This window comes from Trachymyrmex septentrionalis, unplaced genomic scaffold (assembly GCF_001594115.1).
Source record: "Trachymyrmex septentrionalis isolate Tsep2-gDNA-1 unplaced genomic scaffold, Tsep1.0 scaffold37, whole genome shotgun sequence".
Classification (NCBI taxonomy): Eukaryota; Metazoa; Arthropoda; class Insecta; order Hymenoptera; family Formicidae; genus Trachymyrmex; species Trachymyrmex septentrionalis.
Genome location: NW_017305536.1, coordinates 2,094,223 through 2,105,748, shown reverse-complemented (window position 1 = coordinate 2,105,748; position 11,526 = coordinate 2,094,223). Strand labels below are relative to the sequence as shown.

The 11,526-nt window shown below is 39.9% G+C and overlaps 1 protein-coding gene across 1 annotated transcript in view; it reads right to left on the bottom strand.

The window, feature by feature from the left end:
- Positions 1–11,526, bottom strand: part of LOC108750630 (teneurin-a) — a 487,296-nt gene that overhangs the window by 34,719 nt on the left and 441,051 nt on the right. The window contains exon 9 of the mRNA XM_018490196.1: positions 1,653–1,930. Coding sequence (XP_018345698.1) covers positions 1,653–1,930 — 278 coding nt within the window. The remainder of the gene's footprint in view (positions 1–1,652; positions 1,931–11,526) is intronic.

Sequence of the window (11,526 nt, the reverse complement as noted above, 5' to 3'; positions counted from 1 at the left end):
ATATATTACGTAAGAGAATTCTTTTATAACATAGATGAAAATCATGAATACCATCTGAACAATGAAAATAATTCTTTTGGGGCACTATTTCGAAAATCTGTAAGACAACATGCCTTTGGCAATATCTCTTTGAAACAAATGTTTCAATATAACATAAAATAAAACGGATTCATCGTTTTATAACCAAAAACTGCTTCTTTCTGTGCAAGAAAATGTAATATTTAAACGTCAATTGTAAAATAACGCTGCTGCGTTTTATATTATATGCATCGACTTTGCAAGAAAAGTGTCAACATATCGTAGGTATACAATGTGTTCTGTAAACAAATATAATACAGCTGCACTGTATAATATTTCGAATATTTTGGATTACTTCTCTCTTTTTCTCGCATGAATTTAATTGATTCTTTTGTACTCTTCCTTTTTATTAATTTCATGCTTTGTTCATTTGATTTCGCTTTTGTTTATTAAATTTAAACTATATTATCTAAATTGTCTGTTATTATGGCACTGAAAAAGGTGTTTTTATAAATAAATTTGTTTACCTCGCATTTATTATTACTTAACATTTTTTTTTCTTTAGAAATAAAGCGAAAATACGAATTTTATGCCTGCTAATATTTGTGAATCTCATTTAGTTATGATTTGCATGATTACACGAAATTCGTCATGCCTTCACGCGGAATGTTATGGTGTCAGTCATATGTATAATCCCCCTCTGTGCGTATAGGGATTAGCATGGTGCAGTAATGCCGACGTTCCGATGGATTTTAGCATTAGGTGGGTTGGGTTAGTCGTAACCAGATTTGCAAGTTAATAATGAATTATTGTACCGTGAATTTCGGGTCAGCCAGCAATAGAATTGCGTCCGACTATCCGCCGGCGGCTATGTTACTACTCGGACGTGCGCTCTGGGACTAATAAAAACGGCTCATTCAAATTTACATTGAGGCAAATATTATTTATGAAATGGTTGCATTAAATAGCTGCATTAAATAGCTGTTCCTCCACTCTCTCCATACATTATAGATATAAATTTGGTTACATATATCTTTAGCACAGCTTCATTTCACATTAATCTAATCTATTTAGTACACACGATTAGGTCATTTGTGTCCCACGCATTGTTTTTCTTTGAAATATTAGAAGCAAGATAATGTCAAGTGACATCTTAAGCCCCTGTTCAGTAACTCTTAATGACAAAGTCGGTGTCTTTATATTATCTTTGCGCAGTTTTTTTACTATATATATATATATATAAAATCTGTGCAACGACAAGTACGATATCGTTACTGTCGTTAAGAGTTACAGAATAAAAGTCTTAATAACGTCTTAACGATGTCTTTAACGTCAATAAGACGCCATTAAAATGTCCTTGCGACTTGGATGACTGAATAATACTTTCTAAATGTTAAAGTATATGTAAGATTAATATAATTTTACATACTTGTAAAAGTAATGAAAATTAACTCGAAACACGGACAACTCATCGCGTATGGTAAAGGACCGGAAAATGATCATGTATATTAGGAGGTTAATCTAAAATCAGCTGTTATATATATTCAGAGCTATAGCAGCTACACGCATTCGATCGCATTCAAAGTTATGAGATAAGTTTGTTTCAGCAAAGGTTTAACGCGATGATTACTTACCAGCAAAGTACGCCAGCATCGCCGTCAGCGCCACAGCCAGGAGGATCAGAGCGATCGAGAAGCATTTCCAAGAGCACCTGTGCTGACAACGTTTGTCGATGTGAAAGCGCGATGGTGAATACGGGGAATAGTGCGGCACCGCTGCGGCACGAAGCGGAAAACCTGGCATTACCATGGCTTGGCCTTGCGCGCCTACCGTGGCGGTACCGCCATTTCCGGCGCCGCCTAAACCGCCGCCCAGAGAACCCACCGTCACCTGCTGTTGCGGTGGCGGAAGCCTAAAACAACAAGAAACAACCCGTGTTAGGATACCGCCTACAGAGCTTGCGAAAATCATTATACCGCATGATTACGTACTTATGCGTGTATATTAGATCGCGCAAGATTACATTTAACGTATCCACGCTGAAAGAAAAGATTGGCTGCTGCAGCTAATTAAAAATGCTATGCTATATTTTAATATCTAACTTGCAGCCAAGCTTTTCTTTCAATGTACTACAGTAATACGGAAAGATACGACTTTGTTGAAGTAGGTATCTACAAAAATTTAGCTAGACACAAATCTGAAAATAATGTTGTTTAACGTCAATCAAAATAATTATTATACACGCTCAAACTGCTTGTTAAAATGTTGAAACTTTTTGCTCCATCATCATTATCGCTTAAGTACATACTTCTACATACATTTTTAATGAGCCGATAAAATTATTTTTAGATCTAGCTAAATTTTAAGATAGATATTAGACTTCAGCAAAGCCGTTCTTTCCGCAAACAAATTTAGACTTCAATTCACTCAAAGTGAAAATTTAACGGTTAGTTCACAGTTAGACACAGTCTGTGAAGTTTTAACCATAATTGATATTTATATATCTGGTAGACTCGAAATAAAATACTTTAAGTGCTTTTCACACAACTGTAGAGTTAAGAAGTAAATTAAGACGCCCAGGTCACTTCGATGATTCGATCGTCGCGACTAATAACTATAAATCAAATGATCGGCTATGACGACAGATTGTTCGTGCGATTGCGAATCAGAACGGAGTCAACGTCGATCAGTATCTCTCATGTGTCTCGCTTACTGCTGATTATTAGTTAAATTCATGCCGATACTCATCGGCGTATCGGTGCGTCGAGGTAATAAATGGGAGAGTTGACTGCGACATACTCCAAAGCGGATCGCTTGATCCGACGTCACTCCGAGGGCGATACGCACCGGCGATAAATCGACGACCGGTATCTGTTTGGTGCACGTGTGCCAAGCGGAGGTGGCGATCGCGTCGTGGGTACGTACATAGACCGGAGAGCATCGGTGGTGGTGCACGTCCGGGGATGCAGATAACGCCGAGCTTATAAAAGATGCAGATGCCACCATTAAGCCCTACATGGGCAGGCTACGTGTGCGTGAGTATATCGCCCGCACGAGACGCACGAAGCCCATGGGCTTTCCGAAAATGACATTCGCGGGGGTGACGAGGTCGAGGTCCTACCCGTCGAACCCATGTCAAGGATTTTATTTTCATCATCGACGATATTTATCTTCGTCCCCTCATCGAGAGGCCGAGGATAAGCGTGGCCGTAGCCACGGACCGGATGAAAGGCCAACATCGAAACAGGGATTTAATATGTGGTGCCCAGAATAAATATAGTTTCCCGATAATCATGCGGACTCATGAATAGCATTACGTGCGCGTCGCGGCTGAAATCCCGTAAGAATAACTCAATTGACAGTACGTCTCTGGTAGGGATGAGAGATAAGGGGGAAGGGCAACGGGGGAGTGCTGAAGCGACCAGAGAAAGGAAACAAGCGGGAACTTAACAATGCGGCGCGGCACCAATATTGGATTTTCCGCTTAAAAATTCACGTAGTATAAAGCCTGAACACGAGGCGCGGCTGCTCGAATCGAATACTTACGAAAAATCTCTTCCGAGTTGGTTTTACGCCGGGTTCGACGGGAAAGCAGTCAGAACGTTGGATTTAATCCGAAACTTATCGCCTTAAGGTAACGTTTCACTTTCACGAGATGTAAGTGATTTAAAGTGGTTTAGAAAAAGATATTTCCTCAAAGTAAAACTCATACACGATATATCGTTCGTGGAACACATTTTGCACTTTTCTAAAAAATATTGAAACAGCCGAATAATCTTTATTTATTCAGAAGAATTAATTCGGTCGAATCGTCCAGTAGTTTTCCCTTTTTTCATAATTCCAAATATGAACATTTTGAAAATAATCTTTCAGTTGTGTGGAATAAATTTCTTTTCTTCAAGACGTATTTATTAGGTATTTGCAAAAGTTGGAATTTACCGTTAAATGTTACTATTATAGAATTTATTGTAAAACTTTTAAATTATATACTATATGTCATAATATTGAATGCATTACAATATAAAGTATATTCCTTGGCTCTATTAAATTGTACGATGCCTGATAAAGTACATTCACGATGCTTGTTGTTTATTTATAACAAGAAGCAGAACAACGTCGAAGCCATAAAAATTCAATGTAAAACTTAGGTAGAATCTGTTTCTGCTAAAAAGCAGAATCTGTTGTTGCTAAAAGTTTATGCCATAAATGGTTTCAATAATTTAAGACGGCCTATTCTAACGGTATTAAATTTAACAAAAATCAAAAGCGTCTATTAAATATTAAATTTGATAACTAAGGAATACAGTGCAGGGCAACTAGAATTTACTATTAACATGTAAGGGTGACTTCACAAACTTTTACAAATACCTAATAATAATTCAAATGTTATTTCAGTTTGGAATATTTTTCATCTCTTTAAATCCAGAAAGATATATCAAAAAATGGTAGATGTCACGAAAGAAATTTCTAAAGATAAACCGAGACAGATATCTTGCAAAGTTCACAGAAATGATCATTTCCATCACTCGTGAAGGAATTGTTGAAATGTGTCGTGTGCCGCGTGTAATTTATAAGTTGCTTAACAAACCCAGTCCGACAAATACCATAAATAATCGCGCTTAGATCCCGGCGCTTTGCAATTCTATAAATGTCCGCTCATATTTTCTGAAGCAGGAAGCAATCAGACACGACGTGAAAAAAATATCACTGGCAAAAGTCTCGGGCGTTCTTACGCGGCGACGTAGAAAAAAAGACGATACGCGAGAGAAGGAATCCCGCGTAATAAATATTACTTTTTCCTCGGTATCATTAACTTAGAAACGGAGCAAGCACCGTAAAATTAATTTACTAAAAGTATCGGTGTGCTCAACGTCCGACAAAAATTCGGGAGGAAAGAAACTTAATGGCAAAATAATGGGAATTTTTTTTCTAAGCTGGAAGATAGCCAAAGATAGTCTTACTTCATCTCTCCGAATTATCCGTGCACGGCAGTGGACATGCTTCAAATATAATTCAATTGCAGAGAAGATTTAATAAAAATATACAACTTTGAATGCACGCTGATTGTTTCTAATTTGTGCATAACTTTTTATCTACGGTGCACGATCATAATTAATTTAAAGATAAATTTTCTGAAAAACGTCAGCAAAATCGATGGTTTAATGTAAAATGGTTTTATCTAATAAACGTTTCTATATTCCTGTATTATTAATATTAATAATATTAATAATATTTGCTTTGAAGCAGCTCTCGTTATTACTATTATTAATTGTTATTGATTAAATTAATTTAACAGAATTATTTTCTCCGTTTTACGCATTAATTAACTCTTATGATTAATTTATAACGGTTCGCGATTACTTCCGTATTCCGCTAGACTTTCCAAATTGGAGCTCCAGAAGTTTTTCTGGGAAATAAATAAATCTAACTCCCTGACTGGGCTCTAAGAGCCTCCGGACAGATGTACGGCGCTCCGGTCGGGACAACCGGATTCTTGATTGCACGTAACAGACAAATGAAGCGGGGGGAGTGGCTGAAAACAAGATAAACGACGAAAAAGGAGAGATAGCAAAGCCGGGGATGCACTGCGGAAGAACGGAGTAAGCAGCAATTCGGCGTGTTCACGCCGTAGCCCCTCCAAGCCGGGTTAATCCATTTGTGCGAGTAAATCGGTTAGCTGGAATTGGGTTATATTTCCTAATCGATACGATGGATTAAGTTACCGGTTGGTTCGTCCTCTGGCTCGTCGGTCACGATGCACGGCTCTTTCTTCGCTAATTATCGTTAGTTACGCTGAAGGGAACGTGAGAGAAATATAAGTTTCTGCCGAAGCTTCAGTTAAAGATTACAGCGCTACCGTAGTTGTACCAAATATCATAGTGATTGAATGTAAATGGCATTTCTAATTATAAAAAAGTACCGCTATATTGACAGTATGCATGGTTTTTAATCTAATATTTAGTTTAGTGAGAATTTAGAAAATTTTACGAGATTACCGGGATTACCTAGGGAGAAGAGAAATTGCAAATTTCGAATCCTCTTGCCTTTGATTCGAATGGTTTGCGATTTTTCTTGTGACAGCTTAATCTAACTCAGGGACGTAAGCGTAAAGCTAAAGCGAGAAGTTGCCGCGGCATGACTTTCGGGAAGGAAGTTCGAAAACGTGCGGATGCTCCTTTAACCAATGTAAAAGTAGGTCGAGGAGCGCCGAGTTTGATCGTCAGCAACCTGGGCGGATTACGCAGTCCCGCTGTGAAGTTAGGATGTTCCTGATCTAAGTTAAGTCGTAGTCCGGTCACGAAAGGACCCACCGTCGCTTTAAGCAGGTAGTTTCTCCAACCGGGCGACAACGATGGTGGTGAACGTGGATTGTATGAACGTGTACAAAACACCTCCACCGATTAAACCAATTGGACGCCTGTCTGATATATTGGAAGTTAAAGAGGTAATTGCGAGCGGCGTTGCTGCCACATATTGAGTTGAGTGTCGTCTGAGTGGAAGATTGGACTGTTTCAGCTGCGCGAGCTGAGGATAGAATCGAGCGTGTGATCCAATTATGATGTAACGCATGTTCCATCGCAGGAATGATTGGCAGCGACGAGTGCCGCGCAGTTCCTGCACCATTTCAAGCTTCGAAAGTTTCCCCGTGTCGTGAGTTCTTATTGGTTTAACGAACGACAGGATGGTTTTTGAAAGAAATGGAAAACACGTGCGAAGATCGATGATATTAAATACTAAACAACACGAAATCATTCCTACTCTTTTTTCATTCTTGATTAACTTAATAAAGTACAACATATATTGATTACAATTATTTATTTTTAATTTTATTCAAATTATTTTATTCTTTTAGCTGAAATACTATTTGAAATATTATATTTCATTTCCATTTCTTTCGGATATTGGAGCGGTCACAGCATCTCTTTTTCTTTCAGGTATAATTTCCTTTAAAATCCTTATTCTGGAAAAGGAAAGTAAAAAGTATTGTCCAGATGTCTATAAAATCTTAAAGTTTATTATTTTTACATTTTCCTTTACGTATCTAATAAGGATATAAGGAAGTAATGTAAATTTGATTATAACGTAATATATTTACACGTAAAAAATATAACTCTAAAATTAACATTTTTTTTTAGGATACTCTGAGAGCATCTCGTTTAACATATTTTTAAATCACTTACCTATTTAAAATAAGATAATAATCCACATAAGATAATAATTTATAATTTATCTTTACATTTTTTCCGTCACTACTTATATAAGTTTCCTTCTACATCTAATAATGAATACATTCCTTATAAAGATTTTATTATCCATTATTTCTCGTCCCTTTGTAAATTTTCTTGTTCAAGCTAACTTATCTATCATCTGAAGTGATACCTATATACTATAACGTTACTTCGAATAATCCTACAGGCCACTAGAAAATATAATGGGTCCTTCTGAAAAGAAAGGGGCGTGAAAAATTTCGGAGGCTGCTGATACTCGATCGTTTGTCACGAGCGGCGCTTATCTGCGATCTCCCGTGAGATCGCGTAGCGCAGACGAAGCGCGTTTCTAAGGTACGACGATTGTCAGCGTTGAGAAACATTACCGTGGTCCCGTAGGAGGTACACGTAGGAAGAATCCTAATAAAAATCTGATACCCCGGTCCGCTCGCGCGGGTCCAGCCAAACGCGTTTCAAAGGGAAGATAAGGTGACAGAGAGACACAGGTAACACGACGCGTCGCAGCTGAAATTGAATCCCACTCTCAGGTGAAAAATTACGATCGTTGCTAACACGCTCGGGGGATAATGAAGTCTGCTTTTCGTAGCAGCATTGTTCCGCGGAGGGCATGTCGGCGCATAGCTGTGCCGAGCCGCGCCTTCCGACAGCCGCCGCCTGCTTTCTCGCCGCTAGCGCGACGCCTCTAATTATTAATTTCGGCCTTTTAATATTAATTAAACTCGCGCGGAGGGGAGGGGACAAGGGAGAGAAGGAGTCTGCGTGCGCGACTAAGCAAGCGCAACGCGCGCCTACGCTATGCGCCGTAATGGAACGGCGTGATTACACCGAGATTATAATTTTAATCGCTCGATTACCACTCTGAGATAAAGGGAGAAGAAGAGAGAGAGAGAGAGAGAGAGAGAGAGAGCACTCGCCTCGAGGCGGTGGCGCAGCTCTTGTATGCGTTTCTCGGCACACAGTAATAATAAGTGTGATACCACTGAATATTCAGAGCGACTGTGCCGCGAAGATTCCGCGGTATTACGATTTTAAGACTGCGAGGCGCCTCGTAAACTACGCGCTCGACGCCGGAGCTTTATGTCTATTATCCTTAGCTAAACTTCGCGTTTGCGTCGGGATATTAATTTTACGTCGTCATGGAGAATAGAATGTTTGCGCAAATGGCACACGAGTTATTCTCCGATAAAAGATGGATGGGAACACTATAGATCGCGAGGTTTGACGAGAAACCCTGTCAATCAACTCCCGACAACTCCTGTCAATCCTTCGTGTATGGAGGGGAAAAAAAAAAAAAAAAAAAAAAAAAAACACCGATAAACGAAATAAAAAGGGCGGGGAAGATTTTGAATTTAGCTGTAAGTCGCTTCATAAGTTTGCATTCACAAAATCTTCCAACAAAATAGATCCCCCGCATATTTTTATACATCATGTACAAACTAGCTGCAAGCCCAAGTAATACCTTCGCAAGAAGTTATCAGATTGCTCCGAGGGAAATTTATGTCGCAATATCATTTTTGAGGATTTTCTCATATTTCGCATAAAGCTACCGTAAGCTTGAGTAATATCGTGAAATGAAATCTCCGTGAATGTTTCCCGCGCGGTGAAACTGATACGGTTATACGTCCATCCGTGCATACGCGTCGTGCGTATATATCATTATATTAAACTAATTATAATCGTCAGAAATACTACCAAACGCTCTCTCTCTCTCTCGTTCGCGAGATAAAGCAATGATAATACTCCCCGTCGAGGGGCTAAAAGCTTTTTTCCGTAAATCTCGCAGTTCGCAAGGGAATTACGATCTCTCCGCGCGTCTACTGTCGCCACGAACCATCGCCACTATCAGGCGACGTTATTCGACGACAGTCGCCAGTCTCGCCGTATCGTGCCGTGCGAACAATCGGTAAGAATGATGGTGTTAATGGTTGACCACGGTTCTAAACGAGCGCGAGACTCGCTGCCTGCATGCGAGCGTGCAACGCGAGGGACACGCCGGAGAGAGAGCTAATGTCAGTCGTAACGTTATAAAACGCGACACCGGGCAGCTGGCAATACCCCGCCTGGTAATACAATCCCGCGTAAATCCCATGCCTCCTCTTCTTCGCCGGCGGTGCGCCAACCAGTTCCCGTGGTTTATTGCCATCCGGCGTCGTGTTAAAAGGACACCAGCTGTGCGCGCGAGCGCGAGGGAGAATAAGGGTGCTCCGACATGCAGAAATCGGAGTCCGCTACGGAGTCCGCGATATCTCGATAAGCGGCGACGTGGGCACTAACGAAGCTTCGTCTCCGATCGTTTTATCATTTGCAAAACTCTCGCGGTCGCAGAAGTTATGTACACTGTCGTGCCGGTGCCCTCGTAAAAAGCGAGACGAATCTTGAAAATATTTTGAAGCTTTATCCGTAATCGGAAAAATGTTTGACATACGTAATTGATCTTGGTACTTTAATTTGTCGGTACAGATCGCACAGAGAAGCACGTCGGCTTTTGCAAACGCAGGCGAAATAATTCCGTGCTTCGGGCAATTAATTTATAGAGATTGAATTTAAAAAGAAATTAAATCTAATTACGAAAGTTCGATTATTATCGGAGAGCAACGGACATTCCGTAAATTATATAATCGTCTCTTTAAAATATGTTGCATTGTCCAATCATTTGCAGCTTTATATTAATACAAATAAATAAAGGACAATGATAATGAAATATTACCTATATGCATTTGTATGAAAATAAATAAATATAAATCCGTGCTGAAATTACTTCCTCCATTTATTTGACAAAATCGCGCGTCGAAATTCTTCTAGATTTTTGTTTCACGGTATTATTTGACAAATAATTCCCGCCGAAATTTTCCTCGGACACCTTCCGTTTTATCATAGACGAAATCTGAGGTCGACGACTCGTCGCGATGCATAATTCTGCGATAAAGATTCTCCCGCCGCGAGTCATCGACCGCGCACCGTCGATTTGTGCGAAGACAAGCGTGTTTTCCTTAGATCGTATTTTTCACGGAAATGCACCATTTTCTCTCGGGATCATTTCTATTCGCGTAAGAAATATAAATATATTATATAAAAAAAAATATATACTAGATGATTAGGTGACTTTAACATTATTTTTCTATTTTCTCCATTTTTATGCTGCAAGCCTTGTCCTCAATTTTTCGTTGGGCAATTGCCATCGATTCCCGCTTACGCGACATTCGGGAGTCCTCCCCGGGAATTTTCCTCGGACACGACCTACTTCATTGCAGACGAGGTCTGAATTCGTCCTGCCGCATAATTCCAAGATAACAATTCCTCCTAGTACCATCCACTGTTCGTATTGTGGCAAGTTCGTTCGAAGGGGGGATACGAGTCTATGTTTTCCTCGTGTTATCCTTAACGTGGTGATGCATTAGCCTCGAAATCACTTCTCGAACGGCTTGCTGCTGCGACTGCGATTGCGAGACTGCGAATCTTGCCGGGCATCACTCCATGCCGAGGTTTCGCGAGATAGAATCGCGCAAGACGTGAGAGGAATCCCTCGGCCTTTCGTAGACGCAGCGCGGCGTATTCGAAGCGAAAATCCAATCTTTCTCGAGCCATTCCGGGGACCCATGCCTCGATAAGGGATGTCATCTCTGTTTTCCTCTTCCTTTTTTCTTCCCCTGCCGAACGTCTCTCTTTATCTTCGAATTTCCGTGTCAATAGTTCACCGATTTCTCCGCAAACCGTCGACTGGAAACTCCATAATAAAAATCACGAAATAATATCCGCGCAATTTCTGATTAGTTTCGTTTCGCGTTTCAGCAAAACTGATAGTTTTAAACGAAATCATGATAACTTCGCGAGGAAATACTGCGTTGCGAAAGCTCTCCAAATATCACGTTACAATGCAATGTTTTCTGTTCTTCGACGCTAAATCGTACCGTGCAAGGAAGATTCTGTCTTGCGTGGTACAAAGGTGGGGCAAGTTTTTACATTCTTTAACGAGTTTACCGCCATCAAGTTTATTTCCGTCGAGCGGCTCTTCCGAGTGAAACTTGATCGGTCTTCACCGATGCAATTACCTTGGATCATACGTCAAAGATATCACGATTTTCCGTGATATGTTTCATACTTTTCTATATATTATTACTCGTAAACAAACTTCCATTATTTGAAATTGTGAAAATTGTGAAAATTGTGGTAAAAACGGGAAAATAAACAAAAATTCTAATTTTATCCCTTCATCGGCAATGTGAAATTTTTATCATTTTTCTCCGCAATCTGGGGCTCCGAACTTCAGTACGGATTTTTA